Source organism: Perca fluviatilis, chromosome 16, assembly GCF_010015445.1.
Source record: "Perca fluviatilis chromosome 16, GENO_Pfluv_1.0, whole genome shotgun sequence".
In the NCBI taxonomy this organism is placed as follows: domain Eukaryota; kingdom Metazoa; phylum Chordata; class Actinopteri; order Perciformes; family Percidae; genus Perca; species Perca fluviatilis.
In genome coordinates, this window is record NC_053127.1 from 10,888,586 (window position 1) to 10,909,440 (window position 20,855).

The 20,855-nt window shown below is 38.8% G+C and overlaps 1 protein-coding gene across 1 annotated transcript; it reads left to right on the plus strand.

Annotated features, from left to right (window-relative positions):
* Positions 1–1,221: 1,221 nt before the first annotated feature.
* mpzl1l (myelin protein zero-like 1 like) lies at positions 1,222–20,855 on the plus strand. Its single transcript, XM_039777483.1, has 6 exons — positions 1,222–1,353; positions 7,310–7,491; positions 9,560–9,770; positions 13,709–13,838; positions 18,165–18,270; positions 20,272–20,855. The coding sequence occupies exons 1-6, from the start codon at positions 1,281–1,283 to the stop codon at positions 20,365–20,367; spliced, it is 798 nt and encodes a 265-aa protein (XP_039633417.1). The 5' UTR covers positions 1,222–1,280; the 3' UTR covers positions 20,368–20,855.

Consider the following 20,855-nt stretch of genomic DNA (forward strand, 5'->3'; position numbering starts at 1 on the left):
AGTGTGCGAAGAGAAGGATGATGGGCAACATTAAAGCCATCCTAGACAACCCCTCTCATCCCCTCCATGACGAGCTGGAGGCAGATGGGCAGTTTATTTAGCCACAGGATTATCTCGCCCAGGGTCAAAACTGAGCGCTTCCTGCTATCCTTTGTACCTGCTGCTATCAAACTGTATACACACACACACACACACACACACACACACACACACACACACACACACACAGCCATTTCTCCACAATGTCTGGTCAACTTGAAACAATCACATGGTTATTATGTACCTTGCCTTACTGTTGATATATTATTGTTATAGACTGTATTTGACTATTCCATATACCATAGTATATTGATTATATCCATTATACCATACTAAGGTAATATGTTTCGTTGACCCTTGCTATACGTTCTATTATATTATGACTGGTGCTATTAATCACACCATCACTGGCACTGGCATTTTAGCAGCACAACTTTCTTTATCATGTCATCTGTCTCCAAATGCTCTGCATAGTGTATAGTTTCTAATATTTAGTATATTCTCTTTTAGTTTAGTTTATCTACCCCTTATTACTTTTTCTGTTACTTTCCATACTTATCTGTCTGTTGTACTGCTGCAACAACCGAAAATTCCCCACTGGGCATTTATGAATGAAGGTGTAATAACACTGGGAACTGTACTTAATGGAATGTAGGGCGAATCAGACTTCCGGGTTGCAGGTTTTATGCACAGCAAGCATTTTTAGTAGGCTATATTTATCTATTTATTTACTTATTTACTTTTGTAAATGTAACCTTTGTAAAGTCACTTTTTATGAAATGTATTGTCTGTTTTGTCCGTCTTGCCGTCTTGGCTATGTACTGTTTGTAATGTCCGGCCTCTCTTGTGTTCTTGGTGAAACCCAAGAAAAATGTACACATCTGTGCACAATGAAGTTTTTCATATTCGTATTTGATCTTATATTGAAAGACATCATCATAAGTCATCATAAGGCTAAAATAAATACATGAATAGCTGATATATGTTTTTATTTACAGTCTTGTTTGTTTCTTTACACTGTATTGATTTGCAGCACTATTTGTAGAAAATATCTGAAGATATCATAGTGTAAAATGCAGGTGGCAGCTGCAAGCCGTCATAGCACTTGTAGACCTGTGGGGGGCAGCAGTCGCACTCAGAACTTTGTACCCGCCGCTGCAACTCTCCACGAAGAAGAAACGCCTTATACGATAGAGGGTGGAAAAAAAATCAGAGGAACCTCTCCTGTTTACAACAACATAATGGAGCCAAAATGGTCAAAAATCACCTGCAAGCGTGTTTTATTGACTGGATTTACGCTATGTATTGTATTAGGTGAGTGTTGTAGCCCAACTTGGGTTCAATTTCCATTTGGAAATGTTTGATTTTGAGCTCATTATTTAAGGTGGGACATCAGGTTAGCAAGCTAGCGTTGTTATAACGTAGTTAGCGTTGTCGCATCTCATGTACGGGAGTGTATAATTCACAATCCTGCTAATTAATGTGTCGTTACCTTTGTTCACGCCTCGTAGCTAGAGTCGAGATTTAAAACTACCAAAAACATTTATCTTGGGAGTGTAAGCTAGACCCATCCCTGTACCCACACATCGACATAACGTTACAGATAATGTATTAAGGAAGTGTTAAATTCACTAAAAACCGAATATGATTTGGTACAGAGTGGTGGCTACCGCCCATGGTGTCTACAAAGGTGAAGGTGGGATCACAGCGTTAATAATAATAGGGAGGCTTACCAGTTTGTACGCGGTAATGTTGAGCTGAAATAAGGGTCGCTGGGTGTGTTTAATATATGCCGATTTAAAGGGTGACTTCAAGTAACACAGATAAGGTTTAAAAATGTGTGCTATCATGGAGGTGTTTTGGGCGATAAAAAAAGCCACATTGAAGTGCCAGATTCGTCGTTAGGCGTGGGTCTCTACGGTAACTAGCTACGTGTCGCCCGGGGAATAGTCCAGACTCAAAACACACTTTTATTCTTTTGAATTCTCCTCGTGGATATATACGGATCCTCGTGATGTGTCTGATCTCTGTTTTGGTGTGCCTATGAGCTGCATGTGTGCCATGTTTTGTGTGTGGGGATTTTAGCTACCTGCTCTGGTTTGTACAGCACTTTGGTGGATTTTTTAAAATGTGTTTTATAAATAAATTTGACCTTAACGTTGGTTTTATAGGCTAACCAGCACACTATTTACAGCAAGCCATATATGTATCCTTAGCATTGACTAACAGTTATAATTGACACACAATTCTTTTTGTTTATTTTATAAAATTGGTATTGAAAAAAGTATTGAACCGGTATCAAAGTATTGAAAACTTTTGAACGATACGAGCCCTAATCAGCCAGGGGATAGTGTTCTAATAAACTAACCAGCACACTATTTACAGTAATTTACTGCATAATATATCTTTACCATTAGCATTAATTAACAGTTATTATTAACACACAGTGCTAACGCATTAGCTCTGTAGGTTACCTGACTCTTTGCTTGACTAGCTCAGCGTCCAAAAACCTAAGAAAACATTTAATATCCTTTTTGGCTAACCTCTTCCTGACCCAGATAGTAAAGCTATAATCATATATTAAAGCTGCAAGCAGCATTGGACGGGCCCTCGCACCTCCTTGCGCGTCAGGGTTACTGGTGGACGGCGCTCCATGCGCCTGTGTATTTGCGCGACCGTCAGACATCGCAAACCGTCACCAATGAAAAAGGAAATCTCTGCTGAGTTCAATGATCTCACACACGATAGTTTACGTCAAACGGGTCATAAGTTATGAATGGGGTCGTGGCTTAATCATAGGGGGCGGGCAAAACCATGACCAATGACAAAGGACCTCTCTACTGAGTTCAATGATACCTCACACAATAGTCTACCTTAAACGGTGCAAAAGCCGTACATGGGTTCGGTTAAAATATAGGTTCAATATCACATGTGGACCACACATAAGTTTTATGTAAATCGAATGATGTTTGTCATATAAGGCTGATTTCCTGTTGCCAGCAGGGGGCGCTATAACCAAAAGGTTTTGGCCTGTAGTTGTCCTCAGGCCTGGACCCTTGTCAAACGTGAGAAAGTTCGGGCAGATATGACAATCTATACAACAACTTCTTCGTTTATTGATAAATGCTCAAAATGGCGGTCATGCCACGCCCACACCATTGGACGAAAACTCAAGCTTTTCATCGTTAAGGTCTTGAGATGGCACAAAACGAATTTGAAGTCGATCGGATGAAATCTCTAGGAGAAGATCGTTGAAGTATAGCACCTTGACTTTTAGGCCTACTTCCTGCCACTAGGGGGCGCTATAACTTTGAGTCAGTATCGACCTGTAAGGTTGGACTCTTATGAATCCTGAAAAGTTTCGAGTCAATGTACGCTCAAGTTACACCCACTTCCTGTTTCAATGGTCCCCTACAGGAAGTTGGTCCTCTATAACTTTCGCATTTTTTGCACTATTACAATTCTTTTCATCTTTAACGTCTTAAGATGGCACAGACCAAATTTGAAGTCGGTCGGATGAAATCTCTAGGAGGAGTTCATTAAAGTACGACATGTGGAAATGGCCAAAATCACACTAATTTCGAACTTTCAATTCAAAATGGTGGACTTCCTGTTGCGTTAAGGGTATTGCTCCAATGAGCTTTTTTGTACGTCTTGACATGCTACATATGTGTACCACGTTTCGTTAGTCTACGTTAAACGTACTGCAGGGGCTCAATTTTTTCAACTTTGTAGGGGGCGCTAGCGAGCCATTTTTGTGCGCCTATTCCCGAAACCCTTAAAACACGTACATTTTCACCAGGCTTGATGCGACCGCCAATTTTGGTGAGTTTTTGAGTATGTTAAGCCCCTCAAAAAGGTGATTCATTTGCAGAGAAAATAATTCCTTCAGTTTCAATAGGGCCTTTGCCGCTGTCGGCGCATGGGCCCTAATAAAGTAATATATATATGTATGTATGTATGTATGTATGTATGTATGTATGTATGTATGTATGTATGTATGTATGTATGTATGTATGTGCAGTTATACAAGTTGCAACACAACTGCATGTGAGAAGGATTTGCATGATTTGCAACAGATGAAAAAGCCCACCAGTTAATTTCCTATCTAATACTTGACAGCTAGATAGCGACATCCTGAAGTTTGCAGAAGTGCACTGGTTGCGTTGAATCACAGACTAATAACATCTGACTGGAGGAAATGGATGACAAATGCCTCCTTCCGTTTCATATTGTGAAATTATCTTAAAGCTATTGCTGACAGAACAGTTTCTTCTGTTTTTAATGCACCGTATGATGTTTAAAATTGTACACCTCTCTGTTGAAAGGACATTAAGGTGACTGTGCTGTCAAACATTTCTCCTAATAGAGCTGTCCTGTTCAAGTTATTAATCAGTTAGTCTATATACTTGACGTTCCACTTCCGGGATTGCTCCGTTGCTGCCAGACAATCTATGTGGAGTAGCCAGACCCTCCCCCAGCGCGCTTTGGAGGAGGGTCTGGCAAAGCGAAACTATTAATCAGTAAGCTATACAGTCAGTATTTAACTTTCATAAACCCAGTTCTGTAAGATGAAGTTGTTTTTTCTTCTTCTGTCAATTGTAATTATTACTGTTGTAGATATTTCTAACAAACTTGTCAAGAATATAATGATGATTTGTTCTTCAAGATTGCACAATGCTCCCATGTTTTTCTTCCCTTTTTTGTTTTTAAGAATTCTGGTGCACAAATTAGTTAGGCCTTTCCATACACTTGAATTTATACATACAAAACTAACAGAAACTGATCAGTTATCATATTAAAACAGTTTAAGGGATGTTAAAGATAACAGATTGTTGTGTTTATCATCCAAATCATTAAATATATTCACCTATTCACCTTAGTCTGAAATCAAACTAGCTATAGTTTGATTTCCAATCGGCTCATTTAGATTGTTCATGATCTGACCTCCACTGTATATTTTGCACTGCACTACACAGTGATTTGTTGGCCTGTATAGCACACAGCCGATCAGCAGAGAATAAACTAGAAGTACTAAAACCACATGACCTATAAGAAAGTTTAGAAGGTACAGGGACTGAGTGAATGCAATAAATGAAACCTCATTAATTTGTGGGAAATAATTCAGTAAATGGCGGCCACCTCAGCACTAAAACACAGCGCTGAGCCACAACAACCTGTAACCTCAGTTTTTACTGCTACAATAACAATGCTATTTATTTGATGGAATTGATTAAGTCATTTGAGTGTAATCTCTTTTTCAAGGGAGAACTTGGCCAAGATAGCACACCATTACAAGGTTACTAAAATCATAAAATAGAGCATGTCAAAAAACAGACGAGGTACAACATATAGGCCTACCTAATGCAAAATCCAGTTTAGATGATATGTATACACTACAAGTCAAAAGTTTGGGGTCACTGAGAAATTTCCATTCCACTCCATTATAGACAGAATACTATCTGAGATCAGTTGCATTGTTTTTTTAACCAGGGCAGCCGTTTTCAGATTACATTATGTGCTTACATAATTGCAAAAGGGTTCTCCACTGTTTTCTCAGTTAGCCTTTTAAAATGATATCAGATTAGTAAACAGAATGTGCCTTTGGAACATTGGATGAATGGTTTTGTATGTTGATATTGCATTAAAGGTCAGCCACTTCTTTCTACAACAGTCGAGAACCCTTTTGCAACTAAGTGACCCCCAAACTTTTGCCTGGTAGTATGTATGTATGTGTGTGTGTGTGTGTGTGTGTGTGTGTGTGTGTGTGTGTGTGTGTGTGTGTGTGTGTGTGTGTGTGTGTGTGTGTGTCTCTCTCTCTCTCTATATATCTCTCTCTCTCTCTATCTCGCTCTCTCTATCTCTCTCTATCTCTCTCTCTTTTGGCCATATCACCCAGCCCTAAGTTGGATATAAAATGTAGAGAACTGTGATACAGAGGCGAGAGATGGAAGTATAGAGGAGACAGCATTATCCTTGATACTTTCTGGACACCACAAGACGTGTCAGAAAACTGTTCATTCATCTCTTGTCGATTGACAATTTTGATAATAAATTAATAATTATAGGTAATTTTCTGAGCAAAGATGCCGAAAATTCAGCTTCCTGTCTAGTTCAAATGTGAGTTTTGCTTATTTTTATAGTTTTTTAGGACAAATGTGTATAAATAATATATATATCTTCATAAAATATGTAACATCTTAGAGTAACAATATCTTTGTGTGTTAAACAAGCTATTTTATAAATGGCTACATGGGCTCTGGCAAACTGTGATGTGTGTTTTAATTGACCAAATGATCAACAAAATAATGAATGATATAAATAATGAATCTAATGGTGCCAGTTGCAGGGGAACGGAAACAACGCAGGAATGTGAATGTTGTCGGCAAAAGATAAGCCAAGCTCAACTTTTTCTGCAATGCAACGTTATTTGGCCATTCGCGTGCGTGCGTACATGCAAGCACAAATTACTGGTAGAGAACGTGAACGTCATCTTTTAGCTTGTGATCGTTGTGATTTCCAGAGTTGTAAAGTCCTGTCTGTGAGCATTACAATACCCCTTTTTGACATCTGAGAAGCCTTTTAAGTCACTTTCACTAAGGGCCAAACTGGAAACTAAGAATTACATCAAGGGCCAGACATGTAAAGTTTATTGACATGCTTTATTTAATAGAAAAAGTCAAACATCTTTTACTGTATTATTGCATGTCCCATATAGTCTTTTCACTTACAGCTTGGTCGACATAAAGCCCCAAAAAAGTAACTTAGCCATCGAAGAAAAAAGCAACAAAAAGGTTGAAAAAAGCAGAGAGAAAAAACTTCAGAAAACTTTCAAAAAACAACTTAAAAAGTGGCAAAAGCATTGAAAAAAAAAACAATGGCAAAAGTGACAAAAACCTTCAGAAAAAGCGGCAAAATTTTGAAAATTTATCATGAACCTTAATTGATATGCGGGGCCGGATCAAAACCAGCAAGGGGCCGGATTTGGCCCGCGGGCCTTGAGTTTGACACATGTGCTTTAAAGTCTTTAATCCGTTTTCAACTGGACTTCCTGGACTGTGTTTCATTGTTTCTCTGGTACCTGAAACAACACAACACATCCCCCTCTAATATGTTGAGGCTGCGCTTGTAGTCATGTTGTACTGCATTCTGTGACACAGTAATATGCTCCGTTTTTACCATCCCACTACACCATGATGCATTCAACAGTTTGTCTAATTCCAGGAAACTTTTTTTTAACTATTATTTTTATTTCCTTAACTATTAACAGTCACAAAACCTTCATCTGCAATCGACATACACGCCGACTCTGAAGTGATGATGCAGAACGGCACTACAGGAACCCTTCGATGCACCTTTAGGTCCAATGAAGTGGTCAGCAGCGGCACCTCGGTAACTTGGAGCTTTCAGTCGAGTCACCCCGACAATCCGTTCTCCAACTCTCCATACGTGGTGAGTCCTTGTTGGTCATATCCGCTGTGGGGAAGATTCCCCGCAGCTCCAGGATGTTTTCCTGCCTTTGTTTTATCTGCACCGACACATGAAGAGCTGCGCCTCGGTGTAAATGCTCACTGGGATGGCATGGTTTCAGTATACAGCAGGTTACAATTTCATCGTAGATACAATCTCAGTGCTGGGCATTTATTTATACTGTATCTTTTATTTGTGTGCGGTTTTAACTCCTGCTCCTGCTTCCACCTTGTGTCACTGTAGCTCTGTAATCTCTGTTTGTTTTCTGTTTGCTTTCATCCATTTATCTTGTGACTCAATCTTGTTTGAGCACCATAATTTCATCTCATGGTGTGATTTTTTTTTTTTAGTACTCTTGTTTAGTTTTTATTCTTGTAACACAAAGCTCTTTGGTAAACGCTGCGGCAGTATTAGTGATGATTCATAAAGCTGTTGATTACCACAGATGTCATGTTCAAACCATCAAGATTTATTGTCAAGTGCTAAAACTGTCTTTGTCCGCTCCTATGTTTTAGGGCTGCCCCCTTTTAGTTGATTAGTCTAATCGTTTTAGGCTCAGTCGAATAAGATATCTTTAGTAGATTAGTCTTTTTTTTTTATGCTTTTTTCATGCTGAATGACTTATTTTCAAGAAAATTATCTCTGGTAACACAAGATTTAAAGTGGTGTGTGGTCCTTTTGGCTCAGTGGGTAGAGAAGGTGCACATATACTTGGAGGTTTATGCCTCGACGCAGAGGTCCAGGGTTCGATTCCGACCTGTGACGATTTCCTGCATGTCTCCCCTTCTCTCTCTCTCTCTCTCTCTCTCTCCTTTCTCACCTAGCTGTCCTGTCAAAATAAAGGCGGAAAGCCCAAAAAAAAAAAAAAATAGATTTGAAGTGGTGCTTTTGCTTGATTCTTTGTAGAGAAACTCAGTTTTACTGATCTGTCAATTAAATCATCTAATCAATTATAGTCGACAACATTTTATGAGCGTTAGTCAACTAAGAATGTCTGTCTTTAATCGAGGACAGTCCTAATATGATGGTGATTCTGTTAGTGTTTTACTAATCGGAGACATCCGATTCTAAACTAAATTCTAAAATCTAAACCGTTTATCCTAGAAAGCAAAGTCTGCTGTATTGAATCAAAGGAGACTGTGGGGCGGGTGAGGATTACAGATCATGTCCACTCCGTCCACAATACCTACTCCTTTTTGTTTACAGATCAGTCAGGGTGGGCGGGAGCCTCCTACCTGTTTGCTGTCATCTCCTGCAAACATAATGACATAGCTGTAAGGTTTTTAAATTGCAGAGAAGTCATGCCAGAACAGATACATGCAGTCAATACTGGGAGTATGTCCACACTAAGTCAGTTAAATGCATCGGTTTCTCTCTGTCCAGACAGAAACAACATTTTTCTTCTTCCCCCCCAAATAGAGTGTATAAGTCTTAAAACGCCACCTTGGGGGCGCCCAGATAGCTCAGTTGGTAGAGCGGGCGCCCATATATAGAGGTCTACTCCTCGACGCAGCGGGCCCGGGTTTGACTCCGACCTGTGGCCCTTTGCTGCATGTCATACCCCCCCCCCCTCTCTCTCTCCTTTCATGTCTTCAGCTGTCCTGTCAAATAAAGGCCTAAAATGCCCAAAAGATAATCTTAGAAAAAAAAAACCTGCCACCTTGGTATTTCGGTTTGTACAGGGACTCTACAACCGTCTCTGTGATCGTTCATTTGGAATATCAATGTAGCTGCAGCATTAACCTGGTTTATTAACGATTTTAAAATAATTATTTTATTTATTTATTTTGTAATAAATTCCTATGACATAATACATTAAAGTAATTTTTCATTGTGAACTATTGTTCTAATCCAAAAACCATGTTGCAAAGGCATCAAGGAAAGTTTAAAATAGAAAGACATTATTGTTTAGCCATGTTTACTAGCCCTACCATTCTTTTCTCTTATTAATACTACCGCATGCAATACTGTATCTTCTAGACAAATGGTGAACCGTGTCGACAGAATAATGTGTGTGAAGTTTAATCTCAATTTCCTTCTCTTTTGGTAGATTTTCTACTTTTCCAGTGGGAAAGGATTCCCAGGACCAGAGGAGTTCAGAGACAGAGTGCAGTTTATTGGAGACATAAACAAGAGGGACGTCTCGATACAGCTGAGTCCGGCTCAGTTTAGCGACAACGGGACCTTCTTCTGCGACGTGAAGAACCCGCCGGACATAACGGGAACACCAGCTCGAACAGAGCTCAGGGTCGTTCTGAAAGGTGAACGCCCTCACTTCTTTTCAAATTGAAATCAAAATGATTATTATTGTAAAGGACTTCTTTCAAAGACAAAACTCTGTTTCAGCTTTAAGGCAGGAATATCTAAAAATCATGATTAAACAAGATGTACCTGCGTCTTGTTATGGTTTGAGCAGGAGTGCGGCCTTCACCCATTCACTGACTCTCAGCACGCACTGCATACACACACGCTAATTGGGCGGTGTGTGAAAATGCTGTCTGAGCCTGCAGTGTGCCTCATTGTGCCGAATCTGTCTTGTTTCCAGGAAAAGAGGGAGACTTTTCCCTGTCAATTTGGCTTTTTACTCACAAGAAGGGTGCCATTTTGGACACAGCGGGTGGGTTCCACCACCTAGAATTAATTAAAACCTCGTGCAAATAATGGTTTATCTTAAAATGCTGCTGCACCAAGCTTTAAATCTAGTTTTAAAACCAATAGGATTGACTTTTGAATCTTATTTAAATCTCACTTTAGTCATCTTTAGACCTAAATCATAAGGCGTGTAAAAAAACAAACACATGTTAAATGTGAAAGTCTGCAGTATAGAAAAGAAACATGAAACACTGGATCTTCTGTGTGTGGCCATAAACAATGCACACACAGCATGAGTGACTTTCCAACAAGATGGGAAAAGGTCTTGTTTACTTTGTTACCGTAATGTTGGAGCTGTGCTTCTAAAACCGGTTACCTGCACGCAACTCATCATCTAATTGGCATTTCTTGGCTGTTTTCTTCTTGTGCCGTTTGTGCCTGCAATAAGTAAAACTGGTTCACTGCAACAACGGGGAAAACAATGCTGTGAAAAGTGCTTGTTGTTTACATAAGATAAGATAAGGTAGAACTTATCGTCCCAAAGGAAATTGTTGTGCAGGAAGAATCAATCTAAAATATCAGTAAGGTGCCAATCCAAAATGTACACAATGCCAAAAAAAGACCCATGAAGCTTTAGTGACAAATAGCAACAAGCCAACCCATTGCATTTCCTGCAGCTGGTTTCCAATAAAAGCATCCGTCTGATTGTCTGATTGTGGTTCTAGAAAGCTTTTTAATGTGAAATAAGAGCCGCAGGAAGGGATGGTATGCTTTACAGTTCCAGGAGAGAGCATTCTGCTGGTGGAAATTGAATACATTTTTAAATGAAAGGCTTTTTGATCGACTTATCACGATCAACGTGTTGGTGACCGCTGATCTAAAGTGTTAAAACTAGCTTAATTTCATTTTAAAGATTAGTTTTTCTGTTCAAGGTGCCACCAGACAGAGTATTTTGACCGCCTCGTTGTGGTATTGTAGTCAGAGTTGTGTGCTGTCTTTCCTCCTACTGCCAGGAGTTAATTTGGATGTCATGCAAACACGTTTTGAAATGAAATTTGCATTGTTCTCATTTTGGGTACACAGGTAATACTTCTACTACATGATCTTTAGCTCAGCCTAAATGTTGCATTCATTTAGAACTGCAAACAACCACCTGTGTCATAGCTGTCTGGTTATTAAAAGTTTCCAGCCAGCCAGATTGAAGGATTTCTAGTGGCCATAATATGACTATAGAGCCTCTTTCCGACCAAGTAGTTAAGAGGAATGTAGTTCTAGGAACAGTCCACTTCTAAACAGTTCTACTAACTACTCTCCCCCAAAACCGGTTTCCCATTTGCATTTACACTGGCCAAGTGGCCATAGGAACTGACTTTTTGTTATTATAACACAGCCATCTAACCACCACTATGCGGAAAGGGGAAAAGGGGAAAAGACCCTGCCCTGAAGTAGGAGCTGGGCAGGGTTACAGGAACTGTGGCCAGAGGAACTTAATAATCCCCAAATTGGTCCAGTCGGAATAGGAGAAAAAAAGTGTTCTAGGAACATTATGTTCTAGGAACTGCAAACATTTTGTATGTGATTCTGTATGTGTCCACGACAAATTTCCTTTGGGACAATAAAGTCTATGTTATCAATCTTGAATTAATGATCGTTGCTGCAGCTCTCTCCGTAGACGTTTGCAGCCAAATGAGCAGGTGCATTCTTGTTACTTGTTTTTCAGTTACATGAAGCCCACATGTGCATGTGGTGGCTCGTTATCTTATGGCTCAGCGGTGGTTGCCCCACCCTCCAGGTGGGACATTGTTCTGTATCTAGCATTTGTATCTAGGAAGCAATGCAGAGCCTAAATAGAAGACGTTTGTGTGTTTATCAAAACATGTTTGACTACGATTTTTTAGCTCTTACAAAGAGTTGCCGTATTATTTTTCCTAAACACAAAGATGCTTTTGTTCCTGCTGGATTCCCAGGTATCAGCGACACTCCCAGTTTTGAACCTGACCTTTTATGTACACTAACACAACTTTATTTATACATCATGTAGGGACAAGCCGAGAAAAACAGTTGCTGAGGTTGGGCTTTCACACAGTATCTCATCAATATCTATAAACCACAAAAATGTGTTTTTAAAAGATATTTTAAAAACTTTTATTAATTTTTTCAGTAATTTTCATCGGCAGACATACACTTTCAATGAAAAAGTCTAAACATTTGGATAAAATCACTTTCAATGTAAATAGACTATATTTTAGGCTATGTTTAGAAGGAAATGATCTGAAGAGAAAACGCAAAACTGTAGAACCCTCCTTCTACTTCTCTCCCTAGTAGCGCGAAACTAAAACATGTTGAAGTGAACAACAAAAGCTGACAATTTTGTCTGGACAGACGAGGAGGTGGCACAACAGGGCGTGGACTGGGAGTCCTGCCAGTCAAAATATATAGACCTATGGATCGAATTTCTTCAGCAGTATCCTGTACCTGGAGGGACGTCCTATCCACACGAGAAAGACGCCATCTGTAAAAGTCAGATATCATCAAAGCTGAAAGCCATCCGGACCAAGTATAGGCAGGCTGTGGATACCCAACGGCGGAGTGGCCACGGGCGAGTAGAGATGGCCCGATACCATTTTTTGCTTACCGATTCTGATACCTGAACTTGCATATTGGCCGATACAGAGTACCGATCCGATACCAGTGTGTCATATATTTTATTATGTTTTAACAACCGTATACTACTATCCCTGTATGGATGTGATATGATTTCTATCGTTGTTGTCGGTCTGGCTCAGGTTAAACTCTTTGTGAAACATGAGCAAACACAAACAATGAACGCCACACAACTTTCTTTTATTATCCAGTTTGACAGTCAGTTATAACGGAAAAAGAACATGAATAAACTACTTTAACGGAGATTTTCTTTAGGGCTTTATTACATGGTATCGGATCGGTGCATAAAATCCAGTACTTCCCGATACCAGCGTTTTAGGCAGTATCAGAGCCGGTATCGGACCATCTCTACGGGCGAGTAATCACTCTATATTTTGATTTATGTAACGAAATATGGGGTGGTCGCCAGCCACCACAACAATAGAGGCTGCAGACGTTTGCGTTTTTACCCTTTTAGACGGGAACACGACGGTGGAGTCTTTTTAAGATTTCCACTCTGGAGGGTGGTTTCACTTTTTTGCGTTTTTAAGCCCCAAAACGCCATCGCCGTCTAAACGAAAGGCCCATCTGATAAAATATTTTATCGTTTTTACCCGCGAGCGTTCTCGTGTAAACCGGGCCATAGTTGTATTTACTACATTGTTTTGTGTGCATTCATTAATGAAAATACCGGTATATATTTTTTGAAAATCTTGTACATTTTTATAAGCTCCTGTGTCATTTCCCTTGCATTTTGGGTTTCTGGAAGCTTTATTTTTTCTTAAATTGACAAAATGCCAGACTTACAGTATAGCTGAGTTTAAAAAAATAAACCATTTATCCATGGTAAGGACTGTTTTTTAAAAGGTGCTAAACAGAGACATTTACCCAAACATACTAAGGACATAGGTTTTTATTTTTATATTTTAACCAACCATGTGTTGTCACTCTTGTGTTTGTCCAGAATCTCTTCCTCCGAGCAACACTACCATTATAGTGGGAGCAGTTTGTGGTGCTTTGGTTCTGCTCGTCCTCGTCGCTGTAGCTGCCTGCGTTGTCATGAGGGTGCTTCACAACCGCCATGACTATGAAGGGTAAGTGTGCAGTCTTACATAAACTGTATTACAGGTAGAAGGACTGCCGCTGATTGATCACATTAACACCGCTGCAGCAACACGACACAAAACCTAGTTTCCAAAATAACAAAAGGGATTTAGAAAGTAAGTTGACGTCTGCGAGAACATTCGTAACGCCATTTATTAGCAGTGTATAAACATTTCATAAATACCTTGTCACACACGTTAATGGTTATCTGTGTATTTGTTAACAACTATAACTCCTCCTGTGGGCACCCATAAATGGAGGCTGCTGTGTACGCAGATAATGTATGATAATGTAGTAAAAGTTAATATAAATTATTTTAAAATATCTTCAAAGAGGAATTAAGATAAGATAAGCATTTATAGACTCGTTGCAGCACAACAAGAGGAATAAGTACAGGTAAATAGAGAAGGTAAAACCTAAATAACAAGAGGTGTGTATATATATATAACTAAAATAAGAATAAAAGTAGAAATGGCAACTATACAAGAGCAATTAAAGAGAAAACATAAGTAATGATACATGTTTTTCTGTATTAATTAATATAGAAATATAATATAGTATATAATGTAATAAAACAGTATAACATATTAACATTATATAGTATGGGATGTAATGTAAAATATAGTACAACATAATGTATAGTATACACCGAAAAGCCCTTTATATCTGCATACAACTACATTATAGTGTGTGATGAACGTTTATTAAATATTTGAATACTGCTTATAAATGTTAAATAGGGATTATTTATGTACATTCTAAGGCCAGTTTTTTTATTGTCGGTTCCAATATTTGTTATAATGAATTAGTTAATTTAATTATGTCATTTATTTGTTCCACTGTTAACTTGGCATTCTGTATAGAGAAGATGTTTTACCTTGCCACTTGGAAAAAATGCCAATTGGTATTAAAAATTATAACAATACACAGGTACAGTATTTACAGCTAGCAGAGTGGTCAAACTGATTATAATACAATATGTGTGACATTAATCCTCACGCGTCTAATCAGTGGAATTAAATGTTATTTTACCTTTTCAACAAGTAGATGGAACCAAGCTAATCATGAATAAGTGTTCCCAGTGTTTTATTGTTGTTGAAATGTCAGGTAAGTTTCTCAGATGGACTTTATGCCGCATGTGTGTTTTGAGCTGGTTTCTTGAATCCTTTTTATATCCAGTAATATTTGACTCCTTCAGAGATTTAATCCTCACACCTCGCTAACTCTTTCTGCATGGGAGCAGGGTTCACTCTCTCCTCTTTGTGGAGAATACAAATGTTTGTTTTGGGCTTTTGTCTTTTGGGTGATCGGATGTTGTTACTAATTATAACATGTTTGTTTAAAGGCATGGTCAAAAGCTAGACGTAGTTTCCTTTGTGTGCTTGAGGTAGTTTGGCCATGTCTACCTCGCATGCTGCAGCCACACTCGCTCTGTTCATCTCAATGAGATAACCACGTATTGACCCCTTATTATGGGAAATTAGCATTGTTAGCAAATTAGCAATTATTTTAAAGGCTGCTAGCTGCTATTTGGCTGTTGGATGGTTTGAGCCCACGTAGCAGCGATCTTTGGGGTTTCTGTTGTCACTGGTGCCAGTCACTCTGCTCCTTTACTGTTTGTTAACTAACTTCACAGCAACACTTTCTATTAACATCATTGATCAGCTTGTGGTCACCTTATCTGCATGTTGTCGAGTCATTGTTCATTCTCTTTTGCCGCTAACACTTCAAACTAACCACCGTCTTCTTCATGTGTGTCCCTCTTATCGCCAGCTTTTTTGTAAATGGAACGTGCGGTCAACAAAAATGTTTCGAGGTTGAGTTCAGTCATTGTGAATAAAGCTTATGTAGCTGACGTTAAACTGCCTCTCTTTCTGTACAAATTGTTATACATTGTCTTTACTAGAGGTGCACCGATAACCTGTTTGATTCTTATTAATTTTATTGATCTAAGTACAAATCAATAAATGGCAGCGCTGCAACCAGGAGGAGGAAGTATTCAGATCATTTACTTAATTAATACCAACTACAAGTTAAGTCCTGCATTCAAAACCTTTCCTAAGTCAATGTATGCAAGTATTATCAGCAGAATGTACTTAAAGTAAAAGTATTCACAGTGCAGTAAAATGGTCCCTGTCATTGTTTTACTATTATGTTTCTGGATTAATATTACTGCTTAGAATTTATATTAAATACAGTACTTGAGTAAATGTAGTACCACTGGCTGCCGATACGATTATTCAATTAATCAGCTGATTATTCTCTCCATTCATCGATTTGTGGCTTGGTCTGTAAAAGACATTAAAATGGAGAAAAATACTATTAAAATTCCCAGGAGCCCAAAGTGATGTCTGAAGATATTCAGTTTACTATAATGCAAGATTTTGGGATACAACCCTGATCCAAGTTCATTTATATTGTTCGATCTTGATAGTTTTATTTACTTGGATACATATTTAAGGCTGCAGTGGGTAGAATGCAAAAAAAATCCGGCAGAATTTCATGTGGAGTGAGACCTCTTCCTGCAGCTCTCCCCTCTTTGTCGCACGAGCAATGCATGCTCAGAGCAGCCAATAGAAACGTTTGATCTCTTTAAAATGACCTGTGATTTACCAAAGTCTCACGTGACGGCTAGATTTTCTGAAGCCTGAATACAGAGCAAAGAGGAGGTGCAGAAGTCTAGTTTTCTTTCAGTCCACTTGGGTTAAAATATGCTTAAAGATTATTATGGAATTTTTGCCCAACGAAGCCAAAAGCGAAGTGCCTACCACAGTAAGGTAAAGTTACTTTATTGTCACATACACATAGCGAAATTCATTCTCTGCATTTAACCCATCCCTCAAGGGAGCAGTGGGCAGCCAATCACAGCGCCCGGGCACTGACTGGAGAACCTAGTACATGTTTTAGATGGTGTGGGAAACCGGAGCACCTGCAGGAAACCCACGCAAACATGGGGAGAACATGCAAACTACACACAGAAAGGCCCGGAACGACCTGGATTCGAACCCAGAACCTTCTTGTTGTGAGGCCACAGTGCTAACCACTGGGCCACCATGTTGCCAAATATTTTGTTTATTAACTTCAATTATTGAAATCATGTAGATGGAAGTGTAACTGAAACTAACGTGAGGCAGATCGCTAGAGCGAGGAAGCATCATTCTGTTGGAGTTGTTGGGAACTACAAAAACACTGTAGAGTGGTGTTACAGAATGATGCTTCTTTATTGTCCTCAACAATCTTTGGCGGAGTACAGAGAGCACACAATCCCGACGACATCCAAACTTAATTTTGGCCTGCCATCAACTTATTTTTTTTATTTATTTTAAAGCTACATTGTGTAAGAATTTCTCTCATCTAGCGGTGAAATTGTACATGACAACCAACTGAATATTACTTTCTAGCCCCTCCCATTCCGATTGCGTTTTAACTCCTACGGTGGCCGTGTTATTCCAAGAAGTACGACTTTGTCCGTGAGTGTCCCTTACCAGTGTAATAATAGTTTTACGTTTTCGTTATTTTGGTACCATTTCATTGCTTACATCAGCTATCGGGTTCCCAAACGAATGCAAGCTAATGTTAGTAAAGTATCAGCGTGATCCTCCATCTTCAACAGGCTTTCAAATCTGCCGGCAGATCGAGTAATCTCCCCCCTGGTATTCGTCACAGTGCCACGGAGTTTAAAAGAGGGAAAGGCGGAGGTATGTCCCTCTTTGGCTAATGTATTTTAAAGATGGAGGCGCAACATGGCTGCCGCCATTCGAGCGACTCGCTCGTACGTATTCTGAAATGATTCTGAATAGCAGATTCTACGCTCACAAGAATACTTTGATTAGTTGGTGGAAGTGGAAGGGTTTTTTCTAAGAATCAACTCAAAACATTACACAATGGAGCTTTAAATAATACTAGTCCAGTTTAGTAGTCAGACAAGAAGGTGAGTCTTTGAAAATAAAAGAATCCAAATTATAATAAACCGTAGTTTTCAGGCCTATTTATCCTGTGAAACCAATGTGTAAAGCTTTTTTTATATTGTGCAAAGTGTTTCATAAAGGTATTTATTAAATTAGAGTACTTAAAAGCTGCGTCAGCACCAGTCTGATATCACTTCAAATCGGTGCACCTCTAGTCTCCTCACTGCTTTCAGTATCTCTGCCAAACCACTGGGAGCCGCCATCCACTTTGTTTGCAGCTAGTGTTTCTTGTGCTGCTCATCTCTCAATGTTTTATTTTTGTCTTGTCCCATTGGTTTTGTTTGTCTCCATTTGACTGTGCACCAATGATTGCTCGACACCACGGCAAAATCGTAAACCCTAAAATAGATGTACGTCCTTGGAAAGCGTGAGCTCTCAGGCACCAAAACCACGAAAGAAGGTGGAGTCCAGCCTGGAGGGCTCCAGGTGTACCAGTCCCTCGGGTCCACTACAGGTAGGAGCTGGGGAACCGACAAATCCACTGGCTGCCACCATTTCACTGGGAATATGTTGCATTCATGTTGTTTATCCAAACTGATCTGGACTGAGTCTCTATCCCCGTCCACTGATTCAGTGCAAAGTTCAGTATGTGCTTCAGATCCGTCACAAAAACCTAAACATGAATCCAACACTAACTATAATAAAGTTTATTTACATCTTATTTGTCCAAACAACTGCAAAAGTAGAATTTAAGATCGTGCAACAAGAATATTAGAGTGTCAGAAATACGTTCTTAAAACAAATCGTAGAATAAAAATGCACAACTTAAAGGAAAGGTTCGACATTTTGGGAAATAAACTTATTTGCTTTCTTGCAGACGAAGTTAAATGAGCATATTGATGCCACTCATGTCTGTACGCTAAATATCAAGCTATTTCTAGCAGCTGATTAGCTTAGCGCAAATACTGTAAACAGGGGGAAACAGCTAGCATTGCTCTATCCAATGGAAAAACAATCTGCCTACCAGCACCTCCAAATCTCACCTATTACCTTTTGATTATATCTCATTCGTTTAATCCGTAGAACGTCCAAAGTGCATTGTGGGTTATGTGCCGGACTATTTCTATCTGTAACCTTCTGGAGTCTCCGCTGGTTGCCTGGCAACTGCTCAGAGCCAGGGCATTTCCACCAGCTTTGTGGACAAAAACAAGTTGTATTCTCTCGGTTTCTGTTTGTCTCTATTCACTTTACATTGTAAAATTAAACTGCACGGCAGCCTTTACAACATTTTCTTTGAAAACTGGTTCGTGGTCAACTGAGAAAACCCATAAAAACTAAACATTTTATGTCCAAGGATGATTGAATAAAAGAAAATGCTGCTATCACAGTTTTTTCAGTAAAAGTGCTGTGAATATATTAACCATAGAACATCCTTCTTAAAAAAAAATTAGCTCGGATAACTAATGAAAAATGTCTGCATCAAAAAAATCAGACATCAAATTTCAGTTTTTTCCACTTTCACTGAGTTAAATCTTTTAACCAACCTCATCACTATTAAATATTTATTCATTTTCAGAATGTTCACCCTTTTAAATGGCAGTTTCTTTAAATGGCAGCTTTTTTCTTTTAAAAAACTGTTTTTCTGTATACTAAATGCATGTATTTGCCCCACAGGGCAAACCTGAGAAAATGGCCCAATCTGGTGGAAAATAGTAAAAATTACAATTTTGAAGCCAGGGCTCTAGATTGAACTAATATAAAAGAATGCCTGATTTTATTCTGTAATGGCAGTGGGATAAAATATGAATATATTTAATGTTTATTATAGACTTATTATAGGAGCTTAGGTTGAACTTCAACATTTAAAAAACAAAAAGAACCTCACACCCTTGCCCATGTATGCCATATGCATTAACATAGACATTTCTTGTAGGTATAGTATTAGTCAAAAATAAACATGCAAAAAACAGCCCAGTCAGTGTGCACAACTATTGTCATGATGTTATGGATTTAAATGCGCAAATATTGTATAATAAGCCAATATAGTATGCATCCCTTCACTAATGGCTTACTACTTGTAATAATAACTTGGGCTGCATAAAAACGACTGAATTAAATTATTTAAATAGTTTCCCATCCATGTTCTGTAGATTGACTAATTGATTAATCAGCTGTGTACATGTGAAGGCGTTTTTGCCTTTCCAACCTTGTGGCTAATCACTAATGAAGCCAGTCAGTGTCAAACTCTAAAAGAAACTCCTCTTCCATTACGTAGAATTGAAATAATCTGCCATTCACAAGTTCTACTGGAAAAATACCAAAACACTTATTATGGGCTCTTGATAGGCAACTAATGAAACATTTAACCACCTCCTGAGTTTAAAAATGATGCAGTAGGAAAAAAACAAAAGGGAGTCTGCATATATCAAGGTCCCTCTCTGTGCTTTGATCGATCTGGATATATTGGTGTCTTTCACTGACTTGTTTTTCTGCCCCTTTCCTTATTATTTCCCAGGGCCCGGTGATATACGCCCAGTTGGATCACTCGGGCAGCAAAAACTCATTCCACAAGATGGAGCCAGTGGTCTACGCTGACATTCGTAAAAACTGAAGAGGACCTGGGGGACCAAAAACATAAATGAAAACACAGTAAAGTATCAGACCTCTCTATCAGCTGCTCTTGGGAAGGGTGGGAATGTTAATACAGGGACAAAAGTTGGTGCAGTTTTTTCTCTCGCTCTCTTTTTTTTTTTTTTTTTTTTTTTTTTCTTCTCTTGTCCTCTGAAAGCATGATGCTGTTTTATGATAAAGTAATGTCTCCATGTGCTTTTATTGTAAAGACCAAAAAAAAGCAAAGAAACACTAATGGACATACATCACGCCTTTTAAACTGTTCTCAGTAAAAAAAAAGAATGCCTTCATAGATATCATTCCACATTTTAAGATATTTTTATTGTTATCATTGCGCCTACAAAAGGTTGTGCAGGCTGTTGCACCAGCTGAACATAATTTTGATTGTGAGTGTATAACAACTGCTACATTGAGAACTTTGTTTCACACTTAACCATCCCTACCTAAACTACTAATCAAAACATTGTT

Excerpts from the sequence above, each read along its gene's own strand:
- mpzl1l (XM_039777483.1), top strand. The coding sequence starts at position 1,281 with ATGGAGCCAAAATGGTCAAAAATCACCTGCAAGCGTGTTTTATTGACT. Across the intron at positions 1,354-7,309 it reads TACGCTATGTATTGTATTAG|TCACAAAACCTTCATCTGCA; the intron begins GTGAGTGTTGTA and ends AACTATTAACAG. Across the intron at positions 18,271-20,271 it reads GTCCCTCGGGTCCACTACAG|GGCCCGGTGATATACGCCCA; the intron begins GTAGGAGCTGGG and ends ATTATTTCCCAG.